Source organism: Anoplopoma fimbria, chromosome 19 (genome assembly GCF_027596085.1).
Source record: "Anoplopoma fimbria isolate UVic2021 breed Golden Eagle Sablefish chromosome 19, Afim_UVic_2022, whole genome shotgun sequence".
In the NCBI taxonomy this organism is placed as follows: domain Eukaryota; kingdom Metazoa; phylum Chordata; class Actinopteri; order Perciformes; family Anoplopomatidae; genus Anoplopoma; species Anoplopoma fimbria.
This window is the reverse complement of record NC_072467.1, coordinates 13597712-13619337: the sequence shown is the minus strand read 5'-3', so window position 1 is coordinate 13619337 and position 21626 is coordinate 13597712. Positions and strand designations below refer to the sequence as shown.

Sequence of the window (21626 nt, the reverse complement as noted above, 5' to 3'; positions counted from 1 at the left end):
GTGAGTTAGCTAGCTCAGCGGTGGTAGGTGAGATAGTTATTTCAGTAGTGCTAGGTGAGTTAGTTATCTCAGTAGTGCTAGGTGAGCTAGCCAACTCAGCAGTGCTAGAGTGCAAGATGATCTAGCTAGCTCAGCGGTGCTAGGTGAGCTAGCAGTATAAAGTAAAGATGCACGCTTCCTTCTGCGCAGTGATACGGTTGGCACGTGTAGTTAGGTAGAAAGGAAATAGTTCCTTCACCAAACTGCTCACAACAAGGTTTGTGGATTGTCAGGGTCATTATTATTTTCAGGCAGACATGCTGTTTAGTTTTTCTTTGTGCTTAGAGCTCCGCAAGGGAAGGCTCTACTGCCAATATCTCCAAAACAAGTCAAACCACACCAAAAACAATCTAGATCGATAAATAGTTCCACAGGTCAGAGGAAAAATATGTGTTTTGGATTTTGTTGGGGTGAACTGCCCCTTTAAATCTTTAACGATGCAACCCAAATTAGAATATTACTAGTTTGAAATAAGAAAGTATTACTAAGAATTTAGGGAGGATTTTTCACGCAAACAAATATTTCAACACATTTCATTTTTTTGGGCCCAACATGGACCATGTATATATAGCTGAGATATCTTCTCACTGTTTCTCACAATCTCGCAAGCTTTACTCTGTTATTCTGACCCAGTTGCAGTGCGATGTTTACATGCATCGACTGAGAACAAAGTGACTTAAATAACCGGGATAAGAGTTATCCAAGCAAAGCCAGATTTGACATTTAAAATCACTTCCTCACTTCTGCTTTTATGTAACTTTACAGGGCGTTTCCCTTTCCAGCGTTGCAGCCTCCTGTAGCCTAATTTCTGTGTCTTGTCATGCCGGTACTTGAACTCATCACATATACACATTTGAAGTGGATATTTATGCCGTTATCATTAGGTATGAAGCTGCAGTCCTTGCCAGGATTAAGAAGTGAGACACTCCCAGGTTAGTTTTCCGTAGCGCTCATCCACTGCAGAGATATCAGGTTCAGAGGGACTCTCCTCCACTTTCCCCTAGAACGAAAGAATGTGATTGTAGATTAGCTCAACGGGGAGGATGTTAGGTAACGGGAGGCAATCATTAACCTCCAGGTTTCTATCCAGCTATGGATTTCAAACTCTCTCCAGATTCCTTTCATGTAAATTGTCCTTCATCCATTCTGTTTTGTTTCAATACACAGCGTCAAACACGTGTTTAAAACTGCAACGAAATCTGGGGAAAAAAATATGCTCCCCTCAAAACGCTCAAGGGAATTCGGTTTAGTTGCATAGTTACGCTATCTTTAGTAGGCAGGGTTGTGATGGGATAACCACACCAACAACTTCCTTGTGCCATGACCCGGCTTTTAACCTATATTCACTGAAATCTTTTGAGAGCCTCAAGACAAGCAAGAAAACAATAAAGATGAGCGAGAACAATGACTAATAATATGCTACATGCCTTATATCCTTCAGCTGGCAGGACGTCCCAAAACAGCAATTTTCTGGATTCTTCTGTGTGAAACGTCACAAGGGCAAAAAACATTTACTATGATCACAAAGACTCCTGAAAAAAAGACATATCATGTACCGCACTGAAAATATACACCTTATTAATCATTTTGCCTGAGCAAAAGGCTAATAATGCACAGGACTGCTTGATGTGTATTGTGTGCTTTTGTAGACTTCCTAAAATATATACAAATCTTCAAAGCAGAATAATAATATTTATAGGGACTTGTGTGAGTAAAAACAGCCAAATGTTAATGTTTGACCGAAACCTCAAAATAGATTTAGTTTCCTGTAAAGTCAGACACACCAGCTGGTGTAACAAATTTAAATATCCAAGCGAGCAGGTTGAAGCTTAATGTTTCTCATACAGTGATTTCATAATCAGAAGCAAGTGAAACGGTGCAAGATAAGTGAACACAGGTATGCGACCCCCTCTGTCCCACCCCCGCGTTTTCTCTCTCCAGGTTTGTGCAGTTTGCCTTTGATCCTGAACTACTGAGTCAAACTGCTACAAGGTCAGAGGGTCCACTCCGTACATTCCACAGCTTATAATAGGTCACTAGCAAAAAGACTCGATACATGGAACCAAACAAAACCGTTAAATTACATGACGAAAGACATCCTGTAGAAAACAGGGAGATATAGGCCCCGAAAAAAAAGTTCAGATGATCTGCTCCATCTTTAGTGTTAAATAACCCTTTAGGATCTGTGTGTGCTTGTTTCAAGCCACGCCCCTTCATGCATCCACTGCAAATTGTGTTCTCTCTCATGACAGATTAATAGTGGCAGTAAATCAACAGGGCTAAAGAACAGGGAGACACTTGGGTTTCCAGGTAATGAAGACTCAGAGGGAACAGTTTGATAGACGTTAAGATGAACATGTCACTTTTCCGTAAGTGGCATCATGTTATTTACTTCATGTATGGGTCGAAACTTCATATATTAAATTATATCAATAAAGTTTTGACTTAACATGGACATAACAATATGGACCGGTAGTTTTTTAAAGTGCTCAGAAACAATAAAAAAAGTTGTACATCTGCAATTCCGTTTTCTTTATTATTGCTACTTTGGTCCTCGCTTCCGTGAGGTCTCTTGACGTGGAAAATATGATAATTTTAAGCAATTGAACCAGGGCCACTGTTTTTTTTTTTTTATTTTAAAGCATAACTGATAAACCCCAACTGACATTTCAATTTCAATGGCATAAATAGTTTCTCCCTCAATTTAAATAAAATAAACACAACAGACTGTGAGAACTGTCAACACTATCGAGCAGTAATGTATCAAATAGAAGAAGTTCCAAACCAGACCCAAGATAATTACATGATATGAGTGCGGTTTTGGAAGCCCAACAAAAAAAAACTGACTCATTATAGAAAAACACTTGCGAGCGCGCACACACAAACACAAACACACACAAACACAAACACACACACACACACACACAAACACAAACACACACAAACACAAACACACACACACACACACACACAGGGATATGTCACCACACACGCACTTTAAGTACAGCGGCCCTGCAGCCCTGGACAGACATCCTCTTGAATAAATAACAAGTCTCCATTAAAAAGATTATAAATATTTTATTAGTGCCAACTGTGCAAGACAATTTAAAACAGAGTCATTATGGTTCAACTGGAAAAATAAACAGCACCAGCGCAAGGTAGTATTAAAAAAAGATCTGGGCTACATGCACACTGCAAGTATAAAGATACACTAGCTTAATACTCTACAGGACCTGAGCAGATCTTCATATGGATTCATGCTGGTATGGACCCTGTACAGGAGTCACCATATGACACCTGGAGAACTTTAATCGGGTCCTTATTTGAGTTAGTTACTTCGTTATTTTGTCACCTGATTTACATAACTAACTATTGCTAACTAATGTAGCACGTCTTCAGTTCCAGCGTGTGCGTCTCCCTTCTGCAGCGTCAGATCAGCTTAGACTCTCTGGCGTTCCGGAACGGGCAGCTGGTCTGATGTCGGGAAGACAACTCCCTGGAAGAGAAAAGGCAAATCAATGAAAAGGTTCAGAGGAGACACACAGGGAAATATAGCAACACATATTATTTAGATTTAATCAATGTTGGTTCTTCAGCTTGAAGGTTCAGTTTACAGACCTTGGAAAACAGATACTTGAAAAAAAAGAAGGTATTCATATATATTATATATATATATATATATATATATATATATATATATATATATAAATATATATAAAAGACACCAGAAGAAGGTAAAGCATTGAAGCATTAGAGGTGCAACTGTGCACATCAAAAATACTCCATTCTTACCAAACACTGCATGAACGACAAACTTTGTATGACTTTTTGGACATTTGACAATTTCTAAACCACTGTCAATTTCCCTGGGTTCATTGAGTTATTGGTTATGGTTTCCTGATAATATCCTCACTCCTAACCATAACACAGTTTCTCTGAAACCGGACCAAGATTCACATTCTCAAGAGCCCAAAAGTACATTTTGCTAATCTGCCAAAAACCAGCTAACTTGGTAAAAACGTTCGTTGAGTAGCAATAAACCACAGACATTTGTGAGCACGCCCTGAGGTCGTTAAACCGAAGCCATCAGTAGAACTACAGCGATGTGGAGTCGCATAGAAAACATCTTGAAAAGAAACGGATGGAATTTTGAAAGAAAATATTTCAGATGCCACCTGCGATTATTTTCGTAAGGCTCCATTCTAGCAGACCCCCTGATGCTGGTCATTTCACAACATTACGCATGATATGACAGTTCAGCTTTTTTGGGGGAGTCAAAGTCATGTAATCTTTATCGTCAGTGCTGCTTCACCCTGCTCCGTCACCTCCACTCCACGTGACATGAACACTACTTCTGTTGCTTGGATTAACCCTTTGAACTCTGCGATGGAAATGGTCTGCCAGCGCCTACGTTCATTGGTATTTCTGCTTATTGTGATGTCATTTCTACAAATGCTTCGTATCCCTAACATCTGAACAAACCTAAGCCTTAATGTTATGTTTGACTATAAACCATAATAATTCATATGATTTGTTTTTTCATCAAATTTGACCAAAGAAACATATTTATCCAAAAGGTTTCTAAACGTGGAAGTAGTTTTATTTAACTATGTACATTTTGTAGTTTGAGATATGCGAAGGCGTTTTCATAGTTTCATCTGCAATAAAAGTATTTCCCCAGAGCCGTCACTGTTTTTCTTTTGCCATTTCATTCAGTATCTTCAAATCATATTTGTCCTAAACAATTCTGAATTAAGCATTATTTGTCATCACAATTAACATTATTTGAACTTTATAAATTTTTTTTTTTGTTTTTGACATATGCTCATCTTAATGAGTAGAGTGCAACTCCAGGACATGTAATGATGTCATTGCGAGCATACAACGTGACATTGTGAAAGACCAAGGATCTTGCTCTTATGGTTTTCATTGTAGATGGATTCAAACAGGATCATGCAAACAACAATCTCCCGCTGTTTGTAAAGCGTTAAAATGTCTGACTTAGACTGCGGTGTGAGGGGGGAGGCCATGAGCCTGAAAGAGAGATATGAGGGTGTTTGTGGGAGAATGCTCCTTGTTGAGTGTGTGTCTTGGCCTGATATTTCACTGTGTTCAGCGATTACCCTGAGCAGGTTAGCCACGGTGGCTTTAGCCACATGTGGTTGCAGACAGACCCGGCAACGACGGCGAGCGGCCATTCACTGGGGCTAGCCCTCAGTCTGGCGTTCCCCACAATGCAAGTCTGTGGGGGTAATTCCACGGAAGAATTGACTCTATGGCAAACGGTGCTCCTTGACACCGGCCCCACCAACGCACAAGCACATGGCCAAGTCATCCATTGCTGCTAAGCGGCTCAGCCGGGGCCTAAAGAGCAAACCAGCGAGGTGGGCCCCTCGCTATTCAGTCCACAGCCTTTAAATGAACTCGGATAATCACATTTAAACCCAAAGAGGCCAAGTTAAAGAGACTAAGGTGCACCTAATATAATGGTACTAAAGTATGACGACATATGGCTCAAACTAAAACCCAACACGAACCAGCTGCCACCCACGCACAAGCACTGCTAAACACGTACGTATAAAAGACACATAGAAATGCTCTCACACAATCACTGGAGCAGGAGGACTTTGGCGTGATGCAGATGCACTTTCCTCCCGTCTAGGGGGAACCTACAGTAGACTGGACTCGTGAAAGCACCAACCATCCCTCCTTGTGTCATCTAACTTCAATCTCTATTCTGGCCCTTCATTCTCTCTCGCGTTGCTTCCCTACTATTGCATGAAAACGTCACTAAAACTGAAAAACAATGCTGGTTGTAAACTAATAAGATTGACGCCACTCTCATGCCTGTATGTCAAGTACGTTGCTGGGAGACAGTTAGCTTAGCTATGTTTTGCTTAGCAAAAAGAATGGATAGAGAAAGTTGAGTAGTGTAACTATTTCTTGATGACATCCATTCATCATGTGTAGTGCCTCTGCTGGTTGCCTGGCAACCCCACGGTTACAAGACTCAAGGAAGTCACTGCACCTGGCTGTTCACTTGCCATAACACTGAAAATGATTGATCATTCAAATCATTGATTGAAAATTAAATGAAAAATGAGGTCAGGCTGAACTACGAATAATTCAACAACAACCCTAATGATGGCAGAAAACTCGGCCAAAGAGAGAGAGAGAGAAACCGTGTCCTCACAGCAAACTTTTTGTTACATAATCTAAACAATCACCTATCAGCTTGAGATCAGAATAGAGCAGAAACCACTAAAAAGATGGCTGAGTATTACTACGTCCTCCTACGTTTGTACTTTTAAAACAGAAAATGCACGTTTTAAATTGGAAATTAAATACAATATAGCCAACAGCAAATAGGAAACTTTCGGCTCCCTAGCGATCTTTATTTTTATATATTTCTGATAATTTGTAAATGACCAATCAGACGTTTCTCATCCAAACAACAGAAACAGGGCGCCAGTTAGGACATGCTGTCATGGCCATAGTGCGCACATTTTTGGAATAGTTTGAACCAATGTGTCTATAAGAGCTAATATTGGGATTCCCCTTGGCCAATCTGGACAGCCTAAATATCTACTGGACATTCATGGTCCCCAGAGAATGAGTCCTACTATGTTATGGATTGTTTGGTGCAGATATCTATGGTGGCCAGAGGATGATCCCATGACTTTTCCTGTAGCGCCACAGGCAGGTCAAAGTTTTCCCTTATCCTATGAAATATCTCAACATCTACTGGATTAATTGGCACTAACATAATGTACAGACATTCATGGTCCCTATATGATGAATCGTTGTGCGTCTGGTGACCACCTTTTTTTTTTTTTTTTGTGTGGCAATACCAGCAGGTTTACATGTAGTTTTGAGTGACGGGGGTACGGTCTTGCTCTAGGTACCAGAGGTCTTGGGAAACCACTCATAAATAAAACAGCCTAACAATGCAGCCTTTTGTTGTTAACAGGAAAGCATTCATACAGATTTCAGCTTGAAGATATTGTCCACCGATATGTTTATGGGCTGGGACAGCATTTGATAATGATCATAAACCAGAGATATGGACCTCTACTGAGGCTAAGAGTCACAGTTCATATCTGCTATGCATCTGTTAAAAACATCCCCCCAAACCTCAGACCTTAAGAATAAAAGGACAATGGTACCATTCACGGCTATCCGGAGATACCGAACTATAAATGACATGTTGAGGCCTGGCAGACTGAGCTGTGTGATCCGAGCTGGCCCCACATGATTTGTCCCAAATGTAAAGTTTAGTTTGCTTCCCTGTCTAACAAAATTGCTGAGTTAATGTAGTTTCCAGTCATAAAAAAACACAATGGAACTTCTAAAACATTTAGACTGGGTGTCAAATTGGGACCACGCTACACTGGGATGGGAATAATTTAGACAAAGGGGGCCAAGTAACATAGTCATGTGGACAGAGCTCTGTCTCACACACACACACACACACACACACACACACACACACACACACACACACACACACACACACACACACACACACACACACACGGTCATGTTAAGTCTTTTGTGTGCCTCGTACAGTAAGTGTTAGCAAGGTAACACCAGTCTGTTGCACTGAGCTCAGGTTCCTTCCACACACACACATGATAAAAAGTACACTAATTATATACATTTTTATGCATGCACATGTATAGGTATACATAGACATGTGGGCGCACATGCACATGAAGTTGAACAAAGAGAGACAATATTACCGCTCTGCTCCAGCGGACAAAAAGCATGCATAATTCAAATTCAATTACACTGCAAGGAGAAGAAGGAAACTGGAGAGAGAGACTCAGGGGCAGCCGTAATGCGCTGCACCAGTAAAACCATTTCCTCTGCAGTGACTCGGCAAGTCACACCGACTGGGCTCAGTTACTCAGCACTTTCGGCCCTGACAAGGTTCTTAGCACAGAGAAGCATCAGTGACACCTGACACCGGTGGCTAATGCACCTCAGAGGAACAATGTGTAACTTGCGGTATGGCACTGTGAGCTTGTCCATGACGTGTTGGGAACCAAATTATGGTGACTGACAGAAGTTTATGCAGCACTTAATGCTGTATATTTATGTCCTTTGGTCATATTATAAATATAATATTAATATTATTAGACTGCAAATCCACCGCATGTTATGTATAATGACTGACAGGTAGAGACAGGAGCAAAAGGAGGAGTCGTGTTCAGTAACGACTCAGGGCTCGTTACTGTGGGATCGCTGTCACACACTTTTTAATGGACTTAATGAACTGAGGAAAAACAGAGTCGGATTCAAGCGCAGCAGTTTCAACAGCTCTGACATTTTAATCAGGGAAAATTCTCGCACAGGTAACCAAATGATTTGCGTAAATAGTTTATATACAAGGCCTTATACTGATCAATTATAAAATCAGTACCTCAACAGATTTCACGATAAACACATGGATTTATTAGTAGTTTAGCGTTTGAAGTAATGCTACTATCGCATATCTGCTATAACAAAATCCTGTGGTTGGTTGGTTCGCTTTGAGACCACAGACGAACCAGAGTCCACGTGGAAGAGCGGTTGTTGGGTTTTTTGGTCCCTCATCAGGATTCAATTGACAGCTTTCACACCAGTCCAAATGAATCGTACTGACCAGACAAAAAAAAGCTTAGGTGTGACAGCAGCCTAACAAAGCAGATCCTTAATCTAAATGCCAATGCTAACATGCTGATTCTAAGAGGCTAATGTTAACCATGTTCACAATCTTAGTTTGGCGTGGTAGCTAGCTAACATTTGCTGATCAGCACCAAAGGAAGACTATAACTGATGCTGATGGCAATATCTTATGTAAGGTATCTGGTCACAAGCCAAAATACGAGTATGAATAAAATGTTAATATTAATCATACGCACAGAATGTAGGTGCTAGGGCTATCCATTCAATTCAGTTTATTTTGTATAGCCCAGAATCACAAATTTGCCTCAGAGGGCTTTACGATCTGTACACATGTGACATCCTCTGTCCCGGAACCCTATCAGAACAGTATCATAAAGAAAAATGATAAATGTCTGTACTATATTTCATGACAATTCATCCAGCCGGTTGATGCTACGCTACAATTGGCCAGTCTGCATTCAAGGTGCCAATTGGAACCACAAATTGGGCCAGTTTTGCTTAATGAATGAATTTATTGTTATTATTAAAATGTCATTAAATTATCAAAATTGTTGGTGGTTCATTTTAAGTCAAACAGTTATTGGCGAAAAATGAAGTTATTTCATAAAAGTAATCATATTGTTTTCCCTGGACATATACTGTATATAAACCTTTGATGACAAGACTTATAGTTTTAACAGCATATCTTAATACTTGTACACAAGTATGTGTTTTACCTGTAAACTTTACTTTTGCAGATATTTGCATTTGTAATATAGAAGTCATACTATATGAATGTACAATGGACTTACTATAGATGGCTACATAAAATCAGAAGATGAAATTGGAATCTAACTTTACCTCAGCTACTGTCAAACAAGTGTCGCGGAAAACGACTGAAGAATTGACCCAAGGATGCGGGCTGAACTCAAACATCCTCCTAGACTGGGGGAAGGTGTTCCGACAGGTAAATTAGAAGAAAGTGTAGGAGAGTTGAATTGGGGGGGGGGGTTAACAATCTGGCCCTTCTTTGATGGTACTATAAATTAGAAAATAATCTCACCGTACTGTATTTTGTTTTGTTCTTTATTAAAGGGCCTGTGTTCTTCTTGTTTAACCTGGATACGTTTATTTGACAACTCAGTGTCGAGCGCTGCCTTTCACAAATAGAGACAATAGACCCGATCACCCTCCACCAACCTTTACGGCCCGTCTCCCTCATCCTGTCCTCTGCAGGTGTTCACAGTGAGACACAGCAGATGTCAGATACAATCTTAGATACGGGATATAGGAAGTGCTGGTAAGTTACTAAAGACTTTCAGCATGCAGTTCATTCAAAGCAGGTTAAATGTAGATCAGGGTAGAAACAGAGTGATTCGTATCTTTAACTATTTCCACAGTTGCCTAAGCAGGATCTCTGAGATGCTAGTTTAATTCTACTTTTACTACATTTTCAATTTAACACCTCTCGGCCTGTAGACTGAACCTTATTTATCATAGTTGTAATAGGGTACAGATATATTTTTTACCTTTCACACTACTGCCAAAGGGCAGTCTTTTGTCAGATTCTTACATAAACACAAGGAGATGGGTGCATTAGAAGCAAATTCACTTATTTCACTACTCCTTAAACTGCACAAACTGCAGGTCTGAGTGGAATTCCTGTACTATCATACCGTGTAAACAAAGATGTGATTCTTTTTGATAAAAAGCCATTTGAAATTCTCTTTGCTGTTCAATTGCATATCTTTTTCATTGGATGTTCTGTTGATAGGGTTTCAATTTCTATAGTTGGTGCTTTTTCCAATGCAGTTCAGTCATTGTGGCTGTTCATGCCAACTTTTTTTTCTTTCTATCTTTCAAACCACGTTTCTGTTGATACTGCCACAAACACAAGGCATCAAATCAGATGATGCCGTGTTATGGCACAGTGATGCTAACAGCGGCATGCTGACATGCTCAAAATGAGATTCTAAAATGGCACTTTTGAGCAAGTATAATGTATACCATGTTCAACATCTTGTCGTTGGGTATTAGCATGCTAACATCTCCAGATCTTTCCACTGTATCCCAATCTTTAGCAAATGGAACTTGGTCAGGTGTCAACGTATGACCCAAGTACCATACGTTTGTCATGCGATGGGAGTTTTCCCAAGTTCGTGAGTGACCAGGCAGAGGTAAGGCTGTCACACGATCAAGTGTCCCAGGACCAAGGGACATCCCTTGAATCTCCACTCAAGTCAGATCACAAGGCTAATTCTCATTCAGTATACGGAAAATCCCATCACGCCGGAACATAAACAAAGTGAAATGCTATGGTTAGGTGCGGTGACCAAAGAGGTCATATCAGAGGCTATGTCGCAGGCCATGCCACTTGACATCAAATAGGATATGTGTTTTAAAACAGCACTGATAACATCATCCGGTTTGTGGAAGTGATGACAAGCTTAACAGCATTGCTTGCCGACGATATCATCCCCACGGTAACGGTCACCTCGGAATCGGAATCACGCCTGCTGCTTTGGGTGGCAGTGCTGCTGAAGGGTGTCCTATTGGCCCAGATCTGTGATCAAAGTTGCTAAATGGACTGTGTTCTATCATGATTGAAAATTGACCTACGAGGAAGTTCTCTAGTGTGCCACCATTGCAATCCACTGCATACATGGAATTTTGAGTGCGTGACAAACAAATCCCTTAATCCTTGAATGAACATCTACAAACAAAACATCCTCATTCATTTGCAACAGAACTTAGAATCTGCATTGTCCTTAATGCGCCTCTATTCACTTATAACCTTGAGGGCCTTTTCCCTTCCATTAACTTTGACCTTTTACTGCAATGACTCGCATTCAAAGCAAACCCTTTCATTAAGATAGAAGATAAGCACCAATGTCTGAGATGTTTCTTGGTAAAAATGTATCTTTGTCCGTTTTCTATTAGGAATGACAGTTCCCTTTGTCACATTGCTGGAAAAACAAAGAGCGTACCTCACAGAGCAATTTATTTTCAATCTTTTCAATTTATCACTTCCTTTCACTGCAGGCGACGGGGGTGGGGGTGGGGACCTTTTCCATTCAGCTCTTAGGAAAACAGTGAGGTGTGGTCCATTCATGGTTCACTCACTTTTACATTTATACCTGTTGGCTTTTGTTCACCTTTCGAGATAAACAGCGAGGCGTGGGCCAAAGCTGCCATTCACTGGTGCTCTATGCTGCCTTGAGGCTGACCCCCTCTGAGTGTAAACCTTGACCCTTGGAACTCTGATCATACATGTGCCACTATGATTATGTGATAAGCATAATAATGGTTTTCGTGTTTGAATTAAGGTAGTAACACCCTGGTTTGAACTTGACACCATGACTTAATAAAACATAACAAGAGGTTCCTTGGACTGAAAAAGCAAAACATAGAAAGAAGACTGAAAATGGACGTTTACACCACAAACTGTAGTTGAAGTATGCCAAAAACTAAAGTGGAGATAAAGTTCAGCCAGAGGTTGAAATAGTTAATCCACCTCTGCTATTGTATTTCTCTTTACAATTTTTCAGGCTTAGGGGTTGACACGTTTTTCAGGAAGTACAGTGTGTGTGTGTGTGTGTGTGTGTGTGTGTGTGTGTGTGTGTGTGTGTGTGTGTGTGTGTGTGTGTGTGTGTGTGTGTGTGTGTGTGTGTGTGTGTGTGAGTCTCGAGGCTGAGTCTTTGATCAAACAAACACCACAGTGTTTGGGATATCAGTGCGAGTCTTTCCACTCGTGTGTGACATGAGGAATGTTACTGTTCACATGGACAAAGCCTGCTTAAATACACACATACACACACACACACCAAACAACAGCTGGGCACCGCTGGGAAATCTGGAGTGATGTCATGAATGATTAAGATTACACTGGTGTAGTGTGTCAAGAGAACAGTGTTCACCACAACGTGAAGAGCACATGAGCATAATTGCTGAATTCTTTTTTTTTTTTTTTTTTTTTTTTTTTTTAACTCGACACCAAACTTCAATCATATTTCACATTGGTTGAGCCTGTCACATTGAACCACGACTTTTAAGAGCAGGATTTACTAAACAGTTAGATGGGTACCCTGTCTTCATGAAAGACAATTGTAAATTAAAATAAATGCTTTAAGAAAGCAGTGGCTCCCCTTTATATGCAAAATCTACATTGCAGTCCGAGCAAATCAACATCCCATATCTTCTGATGAGCATTTCCAAAAAGCCTCCATTATTGAATAGGAAATGCAGCGTAGATGAGGGCTGCACGCTAAAAGCTTGATGAACAGTCGGTCCATGAGCCCCAAATACATTCAGATTCTACAATATCATATATATTTATTTATTTTTACAGAAAAACAAAATAAAAACGGATTTAAAAGCTCTGACAGGCTGCTAAATTTTACAAGCTATATTTACGGAATACATGCTCAAAATAAACACTCATGTTTGCATGTAATAAAACCCATAAATATAAGAGAAAGGCAAGCTTTGTAAAAAAGGATATGCACTTCATTCTATAACAATGAACATGGCAAGCCTCTTTATATGAGTAAGTAGCTGTTTTATTATGTTCTCATAAATAAAGCCACATCCGTAACATTAGTCCAAAATGATCAAGCGTAAAGGCAATATGTAAAAAACGAAAAGTGTTTATTAATACTGCAAAACAATAGCTTTGCACTTGCTATAAAAGCTAATCCACGGGGCTAGTTTCTACATCTGTATATTTTTAATAGCCTATAGCTAATTAACTAAAATGTTATCATCAACCACATCATTTTACTTTGTTAAAGTCATCTACATTGTTTATATTCATACAAACACACAATTCAAATGATTGGGGAATAAAAGATTGGATGTTTTATAGATAAATGTATATTTCTTTCACACCAAAACTACATTTTACAAGATTACATGTGAATACATCATGATAAGGTTATACCTGTCAAATACATTTTTTTTACTAGGTTCAAGCACCATAATGTTACTCACTGTCAGACTATGGCAATTTGCCTTTAATGTATTTTACCTTGCTTTTAATATCTTTACCATCTGCCTTAATTAAATGTAAATGCTGAGACTGGCGTTTAAGCCTGTGTAACATGGAGTAAGTGATTATATTTGATAATCCAAAGTACAATGAGTTATTTTTATCTCAGTATGAACTGAAGTCAAGAGAATTTACTGTATATTGTGTTAAGTGTTTGTCCATCCTTATTTTTGTAGTTACGTATTTTGAAACAGTGAGTACATTTTGCAATGTAAAAGGAACTTAAAGAGATTACATTATAAAAGACAACATATTGTCAGCTAATTCATTTTTTTGATGTTGAACTACGGTACATTAAACATCCACTGAAGCCATGCTTGATTTGTTTGTGGTAGTCAGGGGGGGAATGAAGGCGTCACTTGGCTGGTCTGAGCACCAAACACTGCAGTAAGCCTTTCACTGTCCCTTTTGTTTGTTTAAATACGATGAGCTGTGTGTGTGTGTGTGTGTGTGTGTGTGTGTGTGTGTGTGTGTGTGTGTGTGTGTGTGTGTTTGATCACTCATCCGTCCTGTATCCTCACTACGCTGTTACATAACACCGCTACACCTGCATCTTAGAAATTCCCTTAACAATGGCAGAGGTGGTGTGTGTGTGTGTGTATATCAAGTGCAACCATGCATGATTTTTCCTGCATTTGGCAAAAACCCGGGATTTTATATTTTGCATCGTGTTTAGTCACGTGAACCGTGCACAACTCAAAAGGCGCATCTGCATAACCTCATGAACAACCGTGATACAAAAAGCACATGATCGCACAATGAAAATCTCTAATGTTAAGTTAACATGGGCTGATTTGTGTAAGCGTGGGCATGTACGTGAAACATGTGTAAAGGCAAACGTTTCCCCCGGGGAGCGTATACGAGAGGTGAGTACGGGACGGAGAGCGGCTCCCACACTGCTGAACATAACAGCCGACAACACCGCGGGATCAGATGACAAGCTTCAGCCACACACACACACACACACACACACACACACACACACACACACACACACACACACACACACACACACACACACACACACACACACACACACACACACACACACACACACACACACACACACACAGTTGTTCAATGAGCCCATACACTTCTGGCAGGCCGCAAAGGGCCACATATGTTCTGCTGATCTAATGTGGGAGAACAAAACAAAACAAACTATGGCTATAATTGTATCAGTCCAGCACACAATGATCAGCTTCTATGAGTGTCCTTGCACACAGGGCCTGGAACCTTTTTTTCCCACGTTTTAATTTCAAAATGAGTAATGGGGAAAACATTTTATGTTATTGGTCCAATAATGAGGGTGAAAGCTACAGATGGCAGCCGCTAAACAAGCTGCAATGTAATCGCTAAGCGCAACTCCTAGCCATCCATGTGCGTCCACTAAAAATGCTTGTTTTTGACAACATTATGGAGAGGACTCTACGGAAAAATAAAACTTTTTTCTTGATCCAGGCTGTTGTGTCCAACCATAGACTGTCTATAACAAGTGGACATAGTCGTCCTGACGTCACTCATTGATTTGTGGACTGACGTTTTGAAGCCTCATTCGGCATTTTGGCCGTTGCCATCTTGTTTGTTTTTGCAACCGGTGAAGTTGTCCCCTGCTGGACAGTAGAAAGAATGCAGGTTTAGTAATTTCAGCATTGGCTTCACTTTTCAGAACTGGAGGTTGCTACCCCTATAGTGGTCAGCAGCATTATCCCTCAATACTGGACCAATTCAAAAAAAAAAAAAATCCTATTAGTCCCTTTGACATAAAAACATGGGAAAATAGGGTTAAAAAATACTAAAGTTACCCTTTAAACCCTGTTGCCCAGGTAGAAAGATACACATACTGTACATTAAGATGGTTCTAGAATTTTTAAGCTAGCACTCAGTACTCCGAAAGTATTCCCAAAGCTGAGATCTCAATTACAAACAATTATGTCTTATGAGTAAATCTGTCTTATTATAATGTGATATGAAAGAGATTAAAAACAAATCCTTTAACATGCTTTCATAAGTGAGCCAGGTCTTTGTAAGATTTAATCAAGAAACCACACACACCCTTTTTCTGTGAGAAGATGCCAAAGTGAGTGTTGGTGCGTTTCTCTTCGTCAGTGTGTCGACAAAAGTTAAATTACAAATACATGCAACTTGCAGTTAATAGGCAAAAAGATACAAAATGCATGCAACATGAAACATCTTATACAATACAGGGATGTTATTTTAGTAATGAGTGCAAATGTGCGTGTCAAAGAACGTATGCATGAGTGTCTCTATGATATACAGAATACTGGTTGAGCTAGTTACCTGGCACTGTGATTGTGATTTGGAAAAAATGTTTTCCTGCCTGCCAATCCGTCTGTCACAATGCTGTTGAATATGAGTCTGATGTGATTCGGCCAACGTGGAGCATGTTCCAAAAGACAGTTACATATTAAACTAAATTGAAATTGGAAAAATCGGACAATAGTGTTGCTGTAGGTCAGTCAGATAATGCATGTAATCACAATGGCATACCTTTCATACATATTCTTTTGTGTGTCCTTATTCTTTGATCTGTATAGCTAATGTGAAAAGGGATAGGTTCAATAGTATAATTAAGTCTAATTAAATTATTAAAAAAAATAAAATAAAGGTAGATGGTGCTTCTATGACAAGGCAGTGGCCTTGGACATGTGGAGAAGCTGAATACTTTGTTTAAACAAATTTGATATTTAGCATAGTATTTGGTATATTCGTTTCTTTTTTTAACCAGTCAAAGAATTGGTTGCCAATGCAAACCTAGAATGATTAAAAAACATAATAGCATCTGGCATTCATCTGCTTGTTTTTTTTTTTTTTTTTGTTGGTTTTGTTTTTTGTAAGTGAGAAATTCTACTCGCCAGCAAGTATACAACTGTCTCTAGAGAGGTGGATCCGTTTCATTCTTTTCCTCTAAGAAGCCAAAGATTACTGAACGACAAATCTCCCTCTCTTTTAAATTCCGTCCCCTGATCTGTAGTTTTGCACGACGGATGCCACTGAGAATGGAAATAATTTCAGGCTGGGTGTGTCGGCGCCTCCGGCAGGCAGATACTGTCCATCAGAGCTGGGGAAGACGGGTCAGCTTAGCTCATCTTCCTGTGCCAGGTCAGTCGTATTTCCTCCTTTCCCACACAAAAGGAACATCTGCACACCCCTCACATCGTCACAAACTGCTCTATCAATACAAATCCCCTAACAGGAATGCTTACACACGCATAAAAATATAAAAAGTTGGTGGATCAATAGCGGAGATATGTGCACCGCCCATGAGATTCTTTGGAGGGACAAGTTGTACAGAAGGTGTGTAACCTACTAAACAGGAAACTGCAGGTCTATTTCTGTGCTGTGGTGTCCCCACCCTGCTCTGCTGTGAAGAGCCATGGAAAACACAACAGGATGGGTCCAACTCTCTCTGTCTCATAATACCCCTTTAGAAAGACTGTTGACGCGTCCACATAAAGGGTTTACACCCAGGCATAAGAAACAAACCCACTTGTCTGATAATCGCCCGTCTGCGATTCTCTGTTTTGTTTTTGTGGTTAGAACTATGACATTTAGCAATATCAGACACTCATCACTCAGAGCAAAAAATATTCTGACAGGAGAATAAAAATATAAATACCCGTAGTAAATGATTTACCAGTCTTGCTCCATGGACGCGTTGACAGATTTTAAAAGTTGCTTTTCGACTGAGCAAATGAATAAAGGAATGTTGTGGTGATATTTCCCTGACATTAAGTGTTTCCCAAAAATACACAGGTTGACAGGTTTCAGTGAAAATTGAACACTGTTTTTGTCAACCAAAGTTTTTAAACAACTTAATCACAATCTTTCTGCTATAAAAAAGCTAATACATATATATATAGATATAGATGTATAAATGATAAATTCTTTTGGTTTTACATACCAGTATGTGTTGCTGGAAAATGTCTTGATGTTAATATATATAACAGTGTCTTGTGGAATGCCATTACACAGAAATAAACACAATTATAAATAAACATAACCATTCTAACTGATTGACACCACAGATCCTAACCAGCTTACTTCGCACTTCATCGTTTCACAAAAGCTGAGAGCAACAAAAAAAAAAAAGTTTTCTCCGGCATCTTTTTGATTGATCAGCCGGGAGGCGTTTGATGTGGGGCGTCGCCGTCTCTAAAATAAGCTCACTTCCTCCAAACGGAGCCTGGAACTAGATTAACACGGGTTTACACGCTGCTGGTGTGATAGTGTGAAACTGGATATGCTGTGTGATGTGGTTTTGCTCTGCTCACCACACTTATTTGGAGCTTGACCCAGTCAGTTGCATCCGTCATCTGCCAATAAAAGGGATTACTTGGCAGGTTTGATCTAGTTAATTACCAGGAAGGTTCTCCCATCTTACTACCTCCTGTCACAATGCAGCAACTGCACCACAACGTTCTGAATTCTGTGTGTGATATCAATGATTTATACCATTAAGTTCCCAAACGGAACGGAAAAACTTATTTTAAGCTTTATTCCCTTTGGCTGTGTGGGTTTAGTGTTAAACACCCCAAATCTAATTCCTTCTATTATCATCTCTGATTCTGTGATCTCAAATGAAAGAGTTTATTACACAGCGGGAATAATCACCTTGTGTTTATGCATTATCAGTCAGATACGCAAAGAAGATCGGGAGGTGGAGGTGAGCGTGTGGACAGGTAGAGCAGTCGCAGGTTTGATGCCAGACCTGCGTTGTTCTGAACGTCTGAAAGCGTGATTTTTATCTCCTGTGTGAAAAGGCCAACCTATTTGAAAAACAAGGTTCTTACTTGATGAGAGCTGTCCTGGGCGTATCTTGCTGCTCCCCGCTTCGGGGAGCGCTGGACGACGGAGGACTCGGAGGTGGGATGACAGAGGAACATGGACGGAGGGTCGAGGAACGGAGGGACGGCGGGAGGACAGAAGAGGGGTGTGGGGCCTGGCTCTGCGGGTTTTTGCCGTTTCGTAGAAGACGGAGAGACTTGATTCTGACAGGCTGGACGAGGCTGTGGTTGCTACGGCGACCGGCCGCCTTGCCAAAAGGTCCTGTGCCCGTCCTCTTGAGGGTTGGCTCCGATCTGTAAACAAAGTCACAAAGAATAATAGTGGGTCTAAATAACTTTCCTGTTGGTTATTAATTCATATGTTGCAGTAGCAAATTTTAATACAATACACACACACTGACACACACACACACACACACACACACACACACACACACACACACACACACACACACACACACACACACACACACACACACACACACACACACACACACACACACACACACACACACACACACACACACACACACACTATGGGATTTATAGGTACCCAAATAATACGACCAATAGATAAAGTCAAAGTGGATTCATACAATGCAAACAGTAAATCTACATATTTTTGATTTAGTAAGTACTTTTATGTTACATTTAGTGGTCATTTTACTATTTAGTTGGCAATTGGTTCTGGCAAAACTTTTCAAAAAAGGTGCACCGCTGGATGTAAGTGAAAATTCAAATGATCATCAAATTATTCATGGTGCATTTAAACTTTTAAGATGGCAGAAATGAATGTTCTTCCTAAAGTTTCAAAAAAATCTAAAAGACTTCAACTATTAAAATACGTTCCTCCCCTTCGTCTTCTCCCCCATAACCCTCTGAAGGGATAATAACTGTATTTCCACAGCGTTGTGATATGCCCTTCATCCTCAGGTGCAGGGCTACAGCACCGACATACTGCAGGAAACACCTGCATAGTGGCTACCTCATTACAGAGTGGGGGATGGGGGGAGGTGGGGGGTTGGGTGATGCCTAGTGAAACACATTGCAGGGAAGGCAGAATGGCTCATTCTGCAGGAAATAATAAAGAAATTGGGATGACACTGCATGTTTTCTTTTTAATATATGAAAACGCAATGTAATGTATTGCAGAGGCTGGACCAAGTCATTGTTTGGCAAGTCACAAGAAAGTCTCAAGTATATAGTTCTCTAGTCCCCAGTCAAGACAGGCAAGTTCTATGCAAATCTAATGCAAATTAAATGCCATTTTAACAGAGAAATAATATATTAAATTGATTTATTTGCTAAAACAAGTCTTTTAAATCAAGTAGGACATAACTCAATCATAAAAAAATAATTATAATCTGGGGAATGAACTACTATTTTAGTTAACTTTATATGCAATAGGGGACTAGATGTTGGACTGGGATGTTTGGGGAGCTGAAGAAGTGGGGACTTGCATAGTTTCACTAATTTGTGACCTAATATCTGGGGGTAAAACATGAAAGAGTGATGCAGGTCTTTACATGATTCTGATCCTGCGTCTTCAAAGCTGTTATGTCATAAAAGAACATCCCATGACAGATTTGGGGTCCTGACCCGAAAACACAAGCTATCAGCTGTCAAACTATCAAAGTGTAAAGCCGCCCACGTCCGGGTCCAGAGGCAACCTCGGCGTGGACCACCATACATGAATCTGATACGTGACAAAATATGTAACCTGCATACACATGAGCCACCTCTCTTCCTGCTCATCTCGTGTTGAGAGTTGCATATGTGAGGTAGGGATTGTGCAGCGACACCGCCAATCTTATCTTTTACAAGTCATAGGATTTATGTGATGTGTTTAGGTCAGATGTGACCAAAAATGTTCTATTTCAAAAGTGAAACAATGTTAATTATACATCATTCCTTTGTATATGTCATACTCAAAAGCTAAAAGTAAAAATAAAAAAGGTTATAAATAGGCTGCAAAAAAAATGTATGGCATGTCTACATTTCCTGCTTTTTAAAATCTAGACCCAAGTGAATTAGTAATTGAATAACCCTGGTGTTAAGGGTGCATAGGAACCTGCTGAGGCAGGAAGGAGGGCAGGGGGAATTCTGAGAGAGTCAAATGCCACAAAGGAGCGTCGAGCATTCCTACTATTGTTTGAGTGCTCCCCTGTGGCCCACGTCGCTTTGTGTCTACGTGTCTACCGGTTTCTTCACAAATTCAACATGTCCGACAATAATTCGTACAGAGACAAAGACGTAGAGATGGCAGAGATGCTTAGACGATACAGTATAGCGGGAGATATGTCACACTGTCGTGGTATAGCGTCAAGTGACCGTGGTATTCAAGCAGTGTGACCTTTAAGGCTGAGTAAGGGCAGCGATTCTTGAACTTTGAACCACTACGAAGCAGGATCCACACAGCAAAGCCTGATATAATCCAAGTCCTCAACGGTAGATTTTTGTTCTTTGATGTTTGGAGTGGTAGCAAACTTTCTTCATTTAATTCAGTTGATATGACGACGACAAAAGATAGTTTAAATATCTATTTAGGTCTAATTTAACTGAGTAAAAAATAAATACGAGATCTGCCTAGTTGGGAAAATAATTATTTATCTTATTTGTTTATGTAAAAAAAATGACTTTGGTGACAAAACCCCTCAATACTGTGTCTGTTATTTTGCCCTTTAAACGAAAAGAGCCATGCTTATTTTCTCAGTGATTGAAACTGTGTTAGTGATAGGAAAAAATTATAATTTCATAAACCCCCCCCAAAAAAGATAATCAGCCAATTGTAAAACTTAAAAGGAGATTCTTCTTGTGTCAGATATGTAAAAAAGGATTTGATGAGAAAGTGTCACAGGGAGCTCCCTGGTCATTAATAAATGCATCAACAGCAAAATAAGTTTTATAATCCAACAGTGATGCAGTCTGTGAGAGAATAGAAAACGCTCCTCCTTCTTCATGTCATTACTTCCCAACTAACCGCTGTCCCTCATCAGCGCTGCTTCCCCTTTGAGCACCAGGGGCTAAATATTGTGCGATCACTGCGGCTCTTTCCCCAAAGCTGCATAAAGCCGCGAGCAACG

At 40.1% G+C, this 21626-nt stretch overlaps 1 protein-coding gene across 1 annotated transcript in view; it reads right to left on the bottom strand.

Annotated features, from left to right (window-relative positions):
• Positions 1–3129: 3129 nt before the first annotated feature.
• Positions 3130–21626, bottom strand: part of si:ch211-266k8.4 (carabin) — a 63926-nt gene continuing 45429 nt past the window's right edge. Inside the window, exons 14-15 of the mRNA XM_054620543.1 lie at positions 18550–18837; positions 3130–3535 (exon numbers count right to left, since the gene is read on the bottom strand). Coding sequence (XP_054476518.1) covers positions 3469–3535; positions 18550–18837 — 355 coding nt within the window. The 3' untranslated portion in view covers positions 3130–3468. The remainder of the gene's footprint in view (positions 3536–18549; positions 18838–21626) is intronic.